General features: G+C 41.6%; 1 protein-coding gene across 18 annotated transcripts in view; it reads left to right on the top strand.

Annotated features, from left to right (window-relative positions):
- INPP4A (inositol polyphosphate-4-phosphatase type I A) overlaps nucleotides 1–15,490 on the top strand; it is a 102,452-nt gene that overhangs the window by 60,195 nt on the left and 26,767 nt on the right. For 4 of the 18 annotated variants that reach the window (XM_079972537.1, XM_079972532.1, XM_079972534.1 and 1 more), the window contains exons 11-18: nucleotides 8–155; nucleotides 3,730–3,860; nucleotides 5,290–5,394; nucleotides 6,510–6,618; nucleotides 6,719–6,802; nucleotides 12,352–12,535; nucleotides 12,750–12,968; nucleotides 14,140–14,389. In XM_079972537.1, the coding sequence (XP_079828663.1) occupies nucleotides 8–155; nucleotides 3,730–3,860; nucleotides 5,290–5,394; nucleotides 6,510–6,618; nucleotides 6,719–6,802; nucleotides 12,352–12,535; nucleotides 12,750–12,968; nucleotides 14,140–14,389 (1,230 nt within the window). Of the gene's footprint in view, nucleotides 1–7; nucleotides 156–3,729; nucleotides 3,861–5,289; nucleotides 5,395–6,509; nucleotides 6,619–6,718; nucleotides 6,803–10,089; nucleotides 10,108–12,351; nucleotides 12,536–12,749; nucleotides 12,969–14,139; nucleotides 14,390–15,490 lie in introns of all 18 variants that reach the window. The other 14 variants (XM_079972526.1, XM_079972538.1, XM_079972523.1 and 11 more) reach the window with 6 other exon arrangements.

Below are 15,490 nucleotides of genomic sequence, written 5' to 3'. Positions count from 1 at the left end.
ATTTTAGTGTTTGGAGGGGCCATTTGTCGGATGTATCGCTTCCCCACCACTGATGGGAACCATCTTCGGATCTTGGAACAAATGGCAGAGAGTGTGCTCTCCCTACACATTCCCAGACAGTTTGTGAAACTGCTACTTGAGGAAGATGCTGCCAGGTAAATCCCACCAGCACCACAAGAGCAGTCCCTATAAAAATGTTTTTGAAGTTATTAAGAAAATAATATATTGTATGCAGCTTCGTTGTAAATGCCTGCCCCCACAGCTCTGCATTTCTGACCCACTCTCCTGACCTGCCTTGCAAAATCTTTTGAAGGAATATTGCTAGGAACGTCAAAGTCCCAGTGGCACAGACCCATTTTATGAACTCGCAAATTTAGGCTGATTTTCCAAAAATCAACAACAAATTCTGGTTTGGGCTGCCTGAACTGTCATGGATTGTTTTCAGCCTAGTTAACAGTTAGGATGTGATTCCCTTCTGTCTTCCTGTGACTGAAAGATGTTACCGGCTGAACTGAAACAGGGCTTTGTCAGTTTATACTATCAGATAACTTTTAGATAGATAATGATAATCTGGCTAGCTCAAGTGGAGTCAGGACTCAGGATAAACCGAGTATGCCATGAGAAGTGCTGCTGTTGCTATTACATTATTCAGCTGCAGTTCTATAAAAAGCCAACCTCAAGCTTTGAGGTAAATCTTTAATGAGAACTGGTTCCCATGGCCTTTTACTGTTTTGAAGCTCCTGGCGTTACACAGCCTAGTTGAAAAGTTATTTTAAAGGTGATGAAATATTATTATATTTGAAACTCTGATTTCTGCACACATCATCTGCTGCCGGTGTTGCTTGGCTATTACTGTGGTTTGTTGGACCTCAATTCATTTAGAGGTCACTGGCTACTTAACTCCTTTTGTAGTAGCTTTGTATTGGGTTAGGAAACTAAATTAGGGCAATGGCAAAAATTAGGAAGTATCTGCACTAAAAACATATGTAAAGCTCAATGAAGGTATCACGGGAAAACATCAGTTTTCATTGATTTGAATAGAAGCAAATATTGCTGATAAAAACCATACTTTTGGGTTTGTGTCCAGCTTAATCCTATAGTCAGTCATAGTCACTGCTCTGTATCGGCCAAGAAACATTTCCCGGTCTTCTCCCATGCCTCTCTATATTTTTTTCATTTTATATATCTCCCTAAGTTGATTGGTAATACTTTTTAGCTTGTTCACTGTTGTTATCGGAGCCTTATTTGGATGTTCAGGTCCCTCACATGATTAGAATTGTGTGAGGGAGAGGAGGGAATAAATACACTGTCTGTCCCCGCCCCTGAATCATATCCCCTGGCTCTCCATGTGCCCCCCATTTGATAAACTAAATTGATTCTAAATTGCATGTGAAACTTCAATATGAACAGCAGGCTCCCTGCTGTAGATGTTCTTCCAACCCAAGCAGGATGCTGGGTCAGGATGGACACAGGTGTCACTGGGAACACTGAGCATTACTCTTCTCTCCTTCTTATTGTGTATGGAAGAGAAGTCCTGAATAGGGCACCTCTCCACGAGTTTTGGGCAAGTATCTTTGAAATATTTCTTTTTAAGAGTTGGGAAGGGTTATGTATCTGTGAACATGGCAGAGAAGCAAACCCTCCTGGCATTTGGCTGGGAAAAGAGAAGAGTGGCACAGTCTGGGAAGAAGGTTTTTGGAGTGGCCCATGGCTCCTCAAGCCCCAAACCTGCTTATGTTTCAGCAGCAGTTTTTAAAGTAGATGACTGCATCATGGTGGTGGCTTGTTTCTCCATCCATCCTGCTCTACTTTCTAGTCAAATGTTATGCCTGTCTATGAAATCCAGCAGTATTTGGGCATATCTAGTGTGCAGGGACGAAGGTGGTGCTGTGGGTTAAACCACAGAACCTAGGACTTGCCGATCAGAAGGTCGGCAGTTCAAATCCCCGCGATGGGGTGAGCTCCCGTTGCTCGGTCCCTGCTCCTGCCAACCTAGCAGTTCGAAAGCACATCAAAGTGCAAGTAGATAAATAGGTACTGCTCTGGCGGAAAGGTAAACGGTGTTTCTGTGCGCTGCTCTGGTTCGCCAGAAGTGGCTTAGTCATGCTGGCCACATGACCTGGAAGCTGTACACCGGCTCCCTCAGCCAATAAAGCGAGATGAGCGCCGCAACCCCAGAGTCGGTCACGACTAGACCTAATGGTCAGGGGTCCCTTTACCTTTACGTTTAGTGTGCAGGGTGGAAAGGTACAGACACATTTCCTAATTATGCATAGCGGAACATTTTGGGGTGGGTGGGAAGTGGGGCTTTGTCTACTGGGCTTTGTAGAAAAAGGATGGCTTTGGATACTAGTAATGATCAATGGTCCTAATTCTTCAGTCGTGAAGGGTTATGCATTGACAATGTACTGACATTTGTACCTTTTGATTCCTAGTAACACAGATGTATTGAAAACATTTCTCAAATCTTACTCTACATGTGACATTTCAAAAAGGCTTAAATGAGTTCATTGGCATCACAAGCCAAAGAGGAATGAAAAGAAACAGGATTTGCAGAGGAGGGAAATGACTCAGGGAGGGTAGCTGAGTTTGATGGAACCACATGAGTGAGAAGTGATCTCTTCCAGTGCTTGACACAGAGCCAGTCACTCTCGTTTTCACCTCTCCAAAGAATGTGTCACTTACAATAGCAAACTCGGAATTGATTTAGTTTCCACAGGCAGAGTGCCATCAGATGGCTAGGTTTTAGGCAGGCCTGTGGGGAGCTTGTCTGAGGCCCAGGGTGCGGGTCTTGTTAGAATAAAGTTATAAACGGAAACAAAAAAGCAGTCAGTCCCTGGCAGGGTCTAGCTCCCTTCCCCCAGCCCTTTGGCCAGCTTATTCCTCCAAGGCCTGGGGCAAGTGTATCTGGCTGCCTGCCCCCTTGCACAGGCCTGGTTTCAGGGTCCCTCCAATTCTCTCTCCTTTTTCCTTTAAAAAAGGAAAACCTCTCCTGCTGCCATTTTCAGGGTAGCAAAATATGCTCACATGGCTGCTATAGGTACCTCTGCAGGGCAAGTTAGGTTGTCAGTCTGGCCTGTGTTCCAGGTCACCTTTGATGGCATGCAAGTAATGTCTGGTTCTACCCATTTCTGTGCTTAGTAATGATGCTGAGCTGTGGCTATGGTGCACTTGAAAATATTGTCCTGTTGCAATGCTTCAATTTTAGCGCATGTGCCACAGAAGTGAGGCTAATCCAGCTGGAAAACCAAACGGAATGCTTTTTGATGATATAATAATCACACAAGCATCAACACTGCATGTTTCCTGCTCCTAGGATCAAACTTAAAGGCATTTGTAGAATTAGGGTTTTGTGCTTCTTCCCAAATGTGGGGACACCTGTGTGGTTAGCCTCCATGAAGTCACACAAGAGATGCCACAATGCACCAAATGCATTAGAATGAACCTGTAATTTTGTCTGGTGTAAGGCAAGTATAAGCATTGACTGTAGTCTTTCGTGCAGATAGTATATTGTTCTGTATGACTGTCAGGTGTAACAGTGCCACAACATCTTTTTTTAAAAAAACAAACAAAGGAAACCATCCCAAACTTGACTAATGTCTCAAAATGGCACTGATGTGCTTGAGGAAGGGGCAAGTAATAGATATGGTGGAAGGCAGATTTTGCTTTTTGTTGGTCATACAACCAAATTAATAGCATCTCCCTGTCTTTTGGGGTGTTTTTGTGTAGGGTTTGTGAACTTGAAGAACTGGGAGAGCTGTCCCCTTGTTGGGAAAGTCTTCGTCGGCAAATAGTTACTCAGTACCAAACGATTATTCTAACGTACCAGGAAAACCTCACAAATCTTCACCAGTACAAAGGTAACTGACATCTTTACCACCGCCTCCATAATACAGAATGCATGTTTGGAACTATGTTTGTATGATTATTTTTAAAACACCTGATGTAATGTATGATTCAGCTGTTCTCTAGAGAAAAACGGTTAAACTGTGGGCACATCCTATTTGCACCACAGATGTAGTGCCTGGGCGTGGAGCATTGGCACTAAAAATTTTCTGTTTCACTCTCCTTTCCACCTCCATCTGTGCCCAGACACATGTGTGGGCAACTGGGTAGGACATAAGGAAATGCATGCAGGACCAGCCGTAGCACTAGGCAGAGGGAGACAACCACCTCAGGTGGCAGATGCTAGGCGAAAGAAGCAGTTCCTGGCTCTGCCTCCTGAGCATCCCCAACCCTTCCCCTTTGTTGCCACTCATCTCCTTGTTCCCTTATTTACCTTGCTTCAGAGCATACTATCCTGTCACCGGAGCTGCAGGGTTTAACTGCCAGTCCAGTAAGTTTCTGTATGTGAAATGGGGAAAGGATGTTCTCTTATCCTTCCCTTCAGAAAGAAAAACATATTGGGCATTTTCCCTGCAACCCTATCTAGCCCATCCTTCTCTGTTCAGTGCAAGTAACTGGAGGGAAGGCTAGCTTGAAGATCTAAGAGATTTTCCATTCCCTGAATGTGCATCTGTTTATACCTTGCCTTTTGATGCAAACGCCAAGGCAGCTCACAAGGAACAGTAAATTTCAAACAACTGGAAAGTGACACCAAAACCACAAGGGAAAACAATGAGAGCAGATGAAAGCAGCAGCATAAAACCATTGAAAGGATCCTGATTACCATTAAAAGCACGGAAGAACAGGAAGGACTTTGCCCAGAGCCTAAAATAAATGTGAGGTGTGCCCATCTGCGTACATAGATGGGGGAAGAAAGAAAACAGGGCTTTGAAGATTCCTACTGGGATTCTCCACCTGTGGTGCAAGTGGATTGTGTGTACCTTTAACTTTTCTTACCTCTGTTTTTTATCTGGGTTTTTGACTTCAGAATTCCATTCTTTAAACACAAAACAAAAAGCTTGCCACTTATTGTCCAACCACACCATCCTAAGTTTCCATGATTCTTTGGCGCAAGCCAGGTGCCTTAGATATGCAGTTAAATGTAGTTTAAATGTATGGTGTGGATGTCGCCGTGTGGTGGGACTAGCATCATCTATTTAAACAAGACTTAGTTTAGGGGGGAAAGATGGAGTTCACTTTTAACAGCAAAAGAGAGGGGTGCTGAACATTCCCAACATTTCACTGCATACCCTCCATCATTTTCAAAGAGGCCCTTTAGGAAATCTCATTGCCAGTACAAACTTCATGCTGCAGTTTTTGTACTGCAATTTGCCAACAAATTTTTCTTAGTGGTTGCATTTTTATGGACTCAGCATGCAGAAATCATCTTCTTTATATCCTCAGGTCCATCGTTCAAAGCAAGTAGCCTGAAAGCTGACAAAAAGCTGGAATTTGTGCCCACAAATTTACACATACAGCGAATGAGAGTCCAAGATGATGCAGGATCAGGTATTTTTTTTTCTTGCTCATATATCCTGTAGGTTTGTGTGTGTGTGTGTGTGTGTGTGTGTGTTTCCCAATCCTTCACAGAGATGCTGGGGTTTGAGCTTGCAACTTTTTCATGCAACTTATGTGTTCTACTACTGAGTTACAGCTTTCATTTTTTTGAAAAAAGGAAGTTCATAGCCCTCCTCCAGAAAAAGTTATGAAGTGAAATGTGCAGGTACTTCAAAGCATTACTGTGAAATGAGCCAGCCTGCTTGCCTGTGTTTTTAGCCAACTAGTGAAACCAGAGCTTTGATAAGTGAATTGTTTAGACACAAGGCATTGGAATCCCTGGGTTCCTAAGGGGCTGCTCTTTCCCCCTCCTCTTTAGTCTACTTCTCCTGCTTTTGCCTTGTTTTCTAGTCCTCGGATTCTCCATAGTTTGCCCTTCCATTTTCCCCCTTAGCAATCAGGATGCATCTTTCCTGTGTTGGGTTCGTCTGCGATCAGGTAGTCTCTAGAAGTTATTTTCTGCAAATACTACTACATACTCAGCGTGAGTGGATTTTAAAGACCCCTCTCTTCCAATAAAATGTCAACTGCAAAGTATGAAAATTTGCAGAGACTCTAAGGAATGTCTACTGCTCTGCAATAGTTAAAGGCTGAACCCAGGCACTCATTAAGAATGCACAGTTTCGTTAACTTACAGAACAGTTATATACTTGTTTATTCAGAAGTAAGTCTGTGTTTAATAGGGCTTACACCCAGACAAGTGTTTTAGGGGTGGCACTGGGCAAAAGTAGGGGTTTTGTGCCTTGGCAGCTGTATGGCAGGCAGAAACTCAACAAGGTTACTCCTTTCCTAGTACAGAAATACGATTACAGGAAAAGCTTCAATGTGACAGCACTTTCTCTAATTTGTGTTACGCTGTGCCCTCCATGGCAGCCATTTTGTTACTGGTACCCCACAGCACTCTCTCAGAAATGGAAATGTGCCCACTGGTCTAAAAAGCTTGGCAACCCCCAGATATATTAGGTGCTTTGCAAATTACATTCTTATAGTACAAAGGCTTGTAGTCCAAGTCTGGATGGTGAGTATTTTCCTTTAAACATCTCCTCCTCACTTTTGGTTTTGTTTAGATCAGAACTATGATATTGTAACTATAGGAGCACCAGCAGCTCACTGTCAAGGCTTTAAGTCTGGGGGCCTGCGGAAAAAGCTGCACAAATTTGAAGATGCCAAGAAACAGTAAGTAGAATGCTTGGTGGCTGTCTGCCCCTTCCTGTCGCCCCCGTTTTGTAAAAAGCAACTAATACCTTGTGTCTTTTTTTATTGCTTCTACCTATAGGAAGATTCAGTCCAAAACCACGAAGATTAGAGCCAGTTTATGGAAAGAGTTTGACAGAAGAAGGTTTTCCCATTTTTTCAGCCAGTAATTTTACTTCAGTTTTAAGTAGATAGATAGATAGATAGATAGCTTATGACAGCTTAATGAGCTATTGTATATTTAATATAAGCATTAGCCTTTCTGTATAGATGTGTAAAAGGTTTGACTGTACGTGTAGATTCCTGCAGTCCCTAAGTTTGACCTAGGCTGTTTTTACTCTTTGATCTGAACAGCTGAAATCAAATCAAAGGATCAGAAGTCTGTGGGCAGCTCCTGGGTCCCTGTCTGCTTCTTATACTGCTACGGCATCACCATTTCCTGGCAACTGCATTTTTACTGTGTCTACTCCCTGTAGAGGGAGAGGGATGTTCAGGGAACATCCTGAAATAGTCTAGAAAATTGGTCTTTAACCTTTCTCCTAATTTTTCAATCTAAAGGTTTTTGAAGATTCTTAATGACTGTCTTTATTGAAGCTTCCCAATCTGAAGTCAGATGGGAACATAGCTAAACTAATTTTCCTAGCTTCTGTCTCTGTCATTTCCTAATAGGTGCCAAAGACCTTTCTTGAGAACATGCTGAAAGAGCGAGACTCCCTATTCTTTCTTGGTCTTTTAGCAATCATCTTAGGTTCTGTGAAAAGGAAATTCAATCAGTGCTGCTTCTTTTTTTTTTAAGAGCGAGATAGTAAACTCTGACCCTTTTTGGAGTGGGCATTCCTACTATATTTTCTCATTAGAGAGCAGAAACCTATTGTATTCTATAACTGCAGGAATGGCTTTGAGGAAGCACACTCTCTCTCTTTTTTTTTTTTAAATAAAATTTTTATTAATTTCCAAATTTTTTAACATAAACAAAAACAACATAAAAACAAACATAAAAAATCATATTTTCTTAACCTTATTTCCATAACCCTCTTTTCCCAGACTTCCCCATACCTTTCCCTTTTTGCATCCTTAATTATAAGCCATTATTCAGCAACCCTTCTTAACCAATTAAATATAAATTCATTCTCTTTTCCAATTCCACCCTAAAATTAAACACAATTTCCCGCTGCAATTCTACGTCTTCTTTTCCCTCAGCATTTTAGCACTCCTCAATTTTATAATAGTTCTTAAGATACATCTTAAATTTCTTCCAATCTTCTTCCACAGTCTCTTTCTCTTGGTCGCGGATTCTGCCGGTCATTTCTGCCAATCCCATAAAGTCAATCACTTTCGCCTGCCATTCCTCCAGCGTGGGTAGCTCGAGGAAGCACACTCTCTGGTTTCCTCTACCAGCTGGTTTGTATGGAAGACAGAAGAGATAGGAGTGATTTACACTTCTACTTTCTGTGTTTTCGCTATAAAATTTAAAATACGGAAGGTAAATCTTAATCCTTGGATGAGATGCTCGATTCCCAGAGGGAATTGCTAGTAAACTGGCATACTGGAATTGCCACAGTTCTGACATTGCTCCCTGTCTACACCATAATACAAAAGGTTAAGTCTATACATGCCTGAACAGGGAAAAGGTACTGGGAAAATGTCAAAACGCATATCCATAGGAGTTTCTTAAGCTGGCCGGAAGGGTCTCAGCTGCAGCATGGAGATGCAGATTCCATCCTCATCGGCTTGTGGTCCCCACAGTCAAAACCAGAGAGGAAGGAGGACAGCAGCTGGGTGGGCTGGCTTCTAGCTTTGCTTGTTATTTTAAGCTGGAAAGACACTATTTGTGCCATTTCCACCCTTTCAGGTTTAAATGGTTCAGTGGTAAACCAGTCACCCAGAAAGATAACATCTGCACCTGAGGAATACATGCAGAAATTTTCTTTTAGAGAGCCACTCTACTATGGAAGACATTTCATATAAGCACGCACCTTACAACCATCTCCCCACCCCACCCCGATTGTGCTACAGTCAGACCCATGCTTTTATCATAGCTGGAACTCCTGGCAAAGGACTGGCTTTTGGGGAACGTACCAGATGTCTGTACTAGCTGTTGTATCACTACTATGACTTGATGTTGTATTTTGCAAAAACATATTTGTATGGAGAAAAATATGTAGCAAAGGTCTACACTAAACTACAATTATTTGATCTCTGTTGGTTTTAAGTGACTTGTCGTCACTGCCACATCAGGTATTGTTTTTAACCAGCAGATGGTGGTCCAGTAAATAGAATTATTCTTCCTCCTGGCTCTGTTGGTACCTGGGAAGAACATGGGCGCTGCAGTCCTCTAAATTTTTTGATGTTTAATATGTTGTGGAAACGCTGCATTAATAGAGGGTGGGTGGAAGCAAGCAAGCAGTGCAACCCATTGAACTTGCTGCATCTCCTTTATTTCTCCTCCTCTATAATATCTCCAGTCCTTCCTGTCTTCCTGCCTGCTAGAAGTCTCCTGGTCACAGCAAGGAGGGAGGTGGGGTCTTGTGAGGTCTGCATAAGGGTTATTAATAGTGATGCGGGTAATTGTTCAGTAATTTACACTGCCCAGAACAATAACAGAAACCAAAACACAGCTATCCGTTGGAATTTGATCTTCTAATATTACTGTGCAGTTCTCATAACAAAAATGTATCAAAGTGACTGTGTATAAAAGTGCATATATGAGTGAACATACACAAAACTGCATTACATTAGAGGAGATTGCTTGCAAAAATGTGTGTTGGGTTGAAATGCATACATAAATCTGTATATTAGAATACATACTAAAATACCGATAAATTTCCATCATGTGGAAATCTGAACTTATTATTGGAAAAATGAGAAACCAAAATGGACCTATCTATCCACCCCAAGCTATTAAGCAACCCACACTTGGGTCAGAATTGAAAGAACTAATCTCCAGGGCAGTTCTTTTTTAACTCCTTCCACCTCTCTGGATAGCAGACACTTGTGCCATATGAGAATCTGCTTCTAAAGGTTCCTTCATTGCCAAACCAGTTTGGTATTTTGGGTGGGAGGCTGATGAGAAACATGAACTGTAACCCCCGCCCCCCCAAATCTGTGCAAAGTAAATTGTGTAGTTCTTTGGATCCCAGCCCATAGATTTGTGTTATGCTGCCAGATTGCAGAGTTATTTGTGCATTTTGCAGTCGAGTTCCTTGTGCCGCATGTGGCACCCATTGTGCTGATGCAGCCAGAAATCTATGGAATGGGTTGCAAGTCATAAACCATTCTGCATTGACTATGATTTTGTTTTGCTTACAATTTTAATGACATAAGCAAACCTTATTGGGGAAAATATTTAAAACAACTAACATTGTTTATCTAATGTTGCTTTGCTTTGTTTTTTGCTTTTGGTATCTGCTAACAAATAATGGCTAACTTTCATTTGGTTTTATTTTTTTTTAGCAGTTATGAGGAATGTTGGTGAGTTTTCTGTTTCTCAGTTTGAGGCAGAACTTTCCTGTTTGATCTTTTTCTTTTTTTAACAAAAGTTAATGTGTTTATGTACAGAGATGCCCCCCCCTTTTAACACTTTGCATTTGCTTTTGCTAATTTTGCTTCGTTCAGTTAATGTGGTTGTTTACTGGGGTATGTTGCATGATTTAATTTGATCTTGTCATCTGCATTATTTGCCTTCCTAATGAACAGCTAACACAGACCAAGTTTGGTTGCTAGAACCTTGGGAGCCAATTTAATTGGAATGCTTCAACTTTAAGAGACCATTTTTGTTAGAAACTGAAAATACTCAGAATACGACATGAACCTTTTACATTATATTGGTCACTCTTTTTATGCATCCACAAATGTATGAAAATCGGTTAGATGATTTGGGCTTTGAACTTCAAGTTGCCAGTGAAAGCTGATAGCTGTTCATTTGGGAGAATGACTGCAGATAGTAGTTTGTCATCTATGAAGTTCATACCATCAAATAATTTACTTCCTCTTATTTGGCAATAGATTTGCTTCCCTTCTTTTAATATGAGACTCACTAGGCTGCATGGACTGTGCTGCCAATTATATCCTAATTCTTCTGCATGATATCTCCCTTATTGTAAGAAAAACAGTTAATAACTCTGGATAGTTGGATGTGACTATTGAGATGGTGCAGAGATTTTTAAACAGCTGTCCCATATAGAAACAAGGAACCCTGGCAAAAATCCAGTAAAAGAGGCATGCTAAAGCTATTTTGAATCAGTAGGTTTAAACATGCCAAACAGAGTTTGATAAAGGCTGCTGTCCTTGAAATTGCTGGTCAAGAGCCATAAATGACCCAATTGCTATGACCATTGCTGACAGTTTCAGTAAACACATTGTTTCCAGTTAGTGGTTTTCAAGACCTTTGATCCTGCAAAGTTAGGAATTCTAGATCCATTTTGTCTAAACAAATGATGTGTAGAACAACAGCCACACTCCCCAAAAGTGATGTCCAACATTACCAGCCCTGTGTAACAGCTGTTGTTTTGAAAAAAGAAGATGCGCCTTTAGGCTTACATACCCACATGATGGGATCTTATTTTCAACTAGGCATTGTGCCAGTATAGCACTCTTCCACACATTTTTGCTCTAGGACAGGAGAGGGGAACCTGTGACCTTCCTAGATGTTGTAGGCCTACGACTTCAATCAGCCCCGGCCACCATGGTCAAGGGACAGGGATTATGGGAGCTCTGTAGTTGCATCAGCAATATAGGTAGAGGGTTAAGGGTAAGAATAACATCCTGGTTTTGCAACATGTTTGGGACTGCAAAAACAGTGAGGGTTGCAATCAGATGGCAGTCCATACATACAGCACTTGGCTGGTGGAGTCTGTTTGCCTTGGCTGGTCACAGGCAGTGCAGATTTGAGACTCATGCTTAAATGAATTTAAACTGGTGAGGAAGACTGAATATGGGGCCAAGCAAAGCTCCACTATCCTCTTGTGTGTGTAAAATGACACCAGGCATCGGCTGAGGTCTTTTGAGTTGGTTGAAGGCAGAAATTGAACAGCATGTTCCTCCCTCAGCCACTAGGGGGAGCTCAACTCTTGCCTGATGTCATCTTTGCATGCACAGAGAAGACCTTATGGTAAGGACTGATGGTCAATTCTGAGTCAAAGGCTTATGAGCAGAAATAGTTTTGCTTTGTTTATTTATGAAGAAGTGATAGTACGTTTTAGTAACAGTGAGCTGCCTAGAGGACTTCGAAGCCTACCAAATGGTAGGAAATAAATTATCTTTAAAAAAAATTATTTGTTTGTTAAATGTGAATAAATAAATGTATGTTTAGAGCAAGGAATTAGACCAATACTGCAATCCTAACCCCACTTACCTGGGAGCAAGCTCGACTGAATTCAGTTGGACTTTCTTCTGGGTAGACACGGTTAGAAGTGTGCTATAGGTCACATTAAAATCAGTGATTGTCCTGTCCCTGTGGAAGTTATGAGCATGCACAGTGTATTTTGCCACCCAACTGCTTTCATTAAAGGCAGAGTTGGGCCTGGGTGGTAGTCTGAACATGAGTCCTTGTAGCACCTCTCGGTCTCTTCATGCTTGATAGTTAATTGGGAGAAACTGTTTGCCTGTGCTTTCTCCTTTTTCGGCATGAAAAAGGAATGGAATTGCAGTGCTGATCTGTTGGGCTGATTTTTATTTTTATGTTTTTAAAGAATTATCCCTTTTTCCACTCCCCAGCACTTCGACCAATACCCAGTCAATAGTGTACATACCACAAGATATTATCCGAGCAAAGGAGATTATTGCACAGATCAATACCTTGAAAACTCAAGTTAGTTACTACGCAGAAAGACTCTCCAGAGCTGCCAAGGACAGATCCGCCAATGGGCTTGAAAGAACACTTGCCATTCTGGCAGATAAGGTATGGGATATGATCAAGAGTCCCTATGTCCCATTGTGGTCTCTCTGAATATACTGAGAAGGCAGCCTTGGCTATCCTGTTTGAATATTACGTTTTGACTGTAAAAGAACATGGCAAGGCAGTCTTAGTGGTTCTTCTGCAGTCCCTGAATTCATGATGTAATATGGAATGCAGAAAGAGTTGCAAAATACGTTGTTGTCTCAATCCTTTCCAGACACGGCAGCTTGTCACTGTCTGCGACTGCAAACTGCTGGCAAATTCAATACATGCGCTGAATGCTGCAAGACCAGATTATATAGCTTCAAAGGCCTCTCCAACCTCTGTAGAGGAAGAGCAAGTGGTGCTGAGGAATGACCAAGATACCCTGGTGGCCAGGTGGACAGGAAGAAATAGCCGATCTTCTCTACAAGTGGACTGGCATGAAGAAGAATGGGTAGGTTTGTTGACCTGGGATTCAGTTTCTATTAGCAGCCTTGCTGTTGAAAGCTTGAGGGGTATAGTTATACTACATCTCTCCATTCTGTAGATTTGGGTTTTCAGGGATCACCAGGGATCCATGAACTTCACTCAGGTGAAGACACTGTGTGTCTTTGTTTCTGTGGTTGAAAAAGGGAGGTGGCACATCCATCACATTAAATAATAATATTGTATTTTATTGTTTTGAAATTTGAATTCTGTGGAATTTAAACTGAATTCAGTAAAATATATATAAGAAATAAAAGCAACAAAATTACAATTATAAATCATACAACATTTAGCACAGTGCATTACAATTGCTGCAGAAAAGGCATGAATTGATCTGCCAAGAATCTCAGCAATTTTCAAGTCATCAGTGGGGGAAAATTTTGGGGAAAGTGCTGTTATAGGCACATTTTCTTATGGAAAGCAAAATTTGAAGACTAGTATCTACTATTGGAAGGCTCTTCAACAAGTCAGCCATCAGCTTTATAACTGATAAATGATGTTAACTGATATTCTTGTTAGGAGCAATGAAAAATGAAGGCCAGTCCCCAATTAGTCTTCCCACCAAAATATGATCAGAATTTGTAGCCCTTGTTTATATTGGTATGAGACAGAAAATGATATGCATTATTTAATGGATTTCATCTCTCTTCAACTGCCTGTACAAATGGGAGCAACAATATCTAAACAAGTTTTCTAACTTCCCCGGTGATGTGATGCTATACTTATTTTTTTTATATAGTGGAAAGCAAAGGATGCTGTAACATCTTGTAGGACTTGAATCAAACTGTGCAGTTTCATCCAACCAGAAACTGATGTTGACAGTTTTTTAATTCCGTTGCAAAGTTAAAATGGCTAGAAAAGGGTAGCCATATTCCAGTGGAATATGTGATAAAGCACATGTATTGAGCACCTTACAGGGAGAGCCTATAAAATACACCCTCATAACAAATGGAAAACATTCTCCTGAAAGATAATCTTGTGGCTGAGCCCATTGTGTTGATAAGTTTCTTGTTCTACTTCGGGCTTCTTCAACTGCTATTTTGACCCAAGATCCTTCCTGCAGTGAGATCAGAATGATGTAACCATGTTAAAGTTACAGGAGTCTTTAGTTAGTCTGTTTGTTTTTCATTCCTTCCTAGGAAAAAGTCTGGGTGAATGTTGACAAAAGTCTTGAATGCATTATCCAGAGGGTGGACAAACTCCTCCAGAAAGAGCGTTTACATAGTGACAGCTGTGAAGACGTTTTTCAGTGTGACACCAGCTGTTCTAGCAAGAAAGGTAAACGGGATACCCGTGCGTACTGGATAAAGCCACGCACCTCATCATCTTCGTCATCCCCATCATCTTCATCCATACCATCCTCTGCATGCCATTGTCCCCAAGACACAAGTGCGTATGACAGCCATGGCTTCTTCCTGCTGCTCCTCCGATTTGGCATTTTTCTTACCCTTATCTCCATGTGGTGTTTATGAGTAAGTGGCTGCATTTAGACAATCAAATCTCAGCTCAACAAGCTTCACGCACCTGCACTGTGCTCCTCCTTTGAAGCATGATTGAGGAAGCCAGCCAGGAAGCTGCAGTTAATGTTGGCATCAGAAGCAGGTTCTATATCTATGCTGAGCAGCTTCCAAACAAGGCCTGAGAGGGAGCCATAGTTTATAAATGGCATCTAGGTCCTCACTTGTTTGGAAGCTGTTAACCATTGTTTCCAGTCTGGTAGGCATGTGTGGCTGGTTAACTGTGGTTTTCTGGCATGCTTGCTTGCTTGTGCAGTGAAAGGAAGGAAGCTGGAGCAAAGGGATTGTGTGCAGGTGTGTGAAACTTGTGCATATCTTGGTGTATGGAGCTGAGATCTGGTCATCTGAACGTGGCCAAAATGTATGCTGCAGGAGAGATGTGGAAGCCATTTTTCCTTAGATTTATTTCAAGATGCTACTTTCATGTTTCTCCTGAAACATGGGGATTAAGGTCTCCTCTGCATAGGCCCTTCTGCTGATAGGGTGTTTCTAAATAAGACCAATGGGTCAAACAGGGAATGTCTGCACAAGAAAAGCGAGAGGAGTGAGTAGAGCTTGGGTGACTGTTTTGCTGAAGTGAACTAGGCGCTAACGCAGTGACAATGTGAGGAGGTGTGAGAAACAGCTGGATTCTGCTTTGGGGCTTTGGCAAAATCGCTTAACAGCATTTTCTGTTTAGTTCTATATATTGCTAATTTGTATTGAGGACTTCTGGTTCATAGTTCATGCTCTTTGCTTATAGTTCAGAAAATTATATATACTGTGTACTATTTCTGTACATCAGGTCCCTGCAGTTGAAAGGTTCAGGCTGTTTTAGTCTGAATTAGATTCTTCTGTTTCACCCAGCTGATAGAGGGGCATTCTCTGTTGGCCTCATTCCTGTATATTTGTCAGAGTATGGTGACTCTTAGGACACTTCTCATGTTCCTCATTGTGACTACATAACCAGGCCCCATCAGGAGTGCGGCATTTT

Source organism: Podarcis cretensis (genome assembly GCF_951804945.1).
Source record: "Podarcis cretensis genome assembly, chromosome: 4".
Classification (NCBI taxonomy): domain Eukaryota; kingdom Metazoa; phylum Chordata; class Lepidosauria; order Squamata; family Lacertidae; genus Podarcis; species Podarcis cretensis.
The sequence above is the reverse complement of the archived record's forward strand: the minus strand, read 5'-3'. Positions and strand labels throughout refer to the sequence as shown.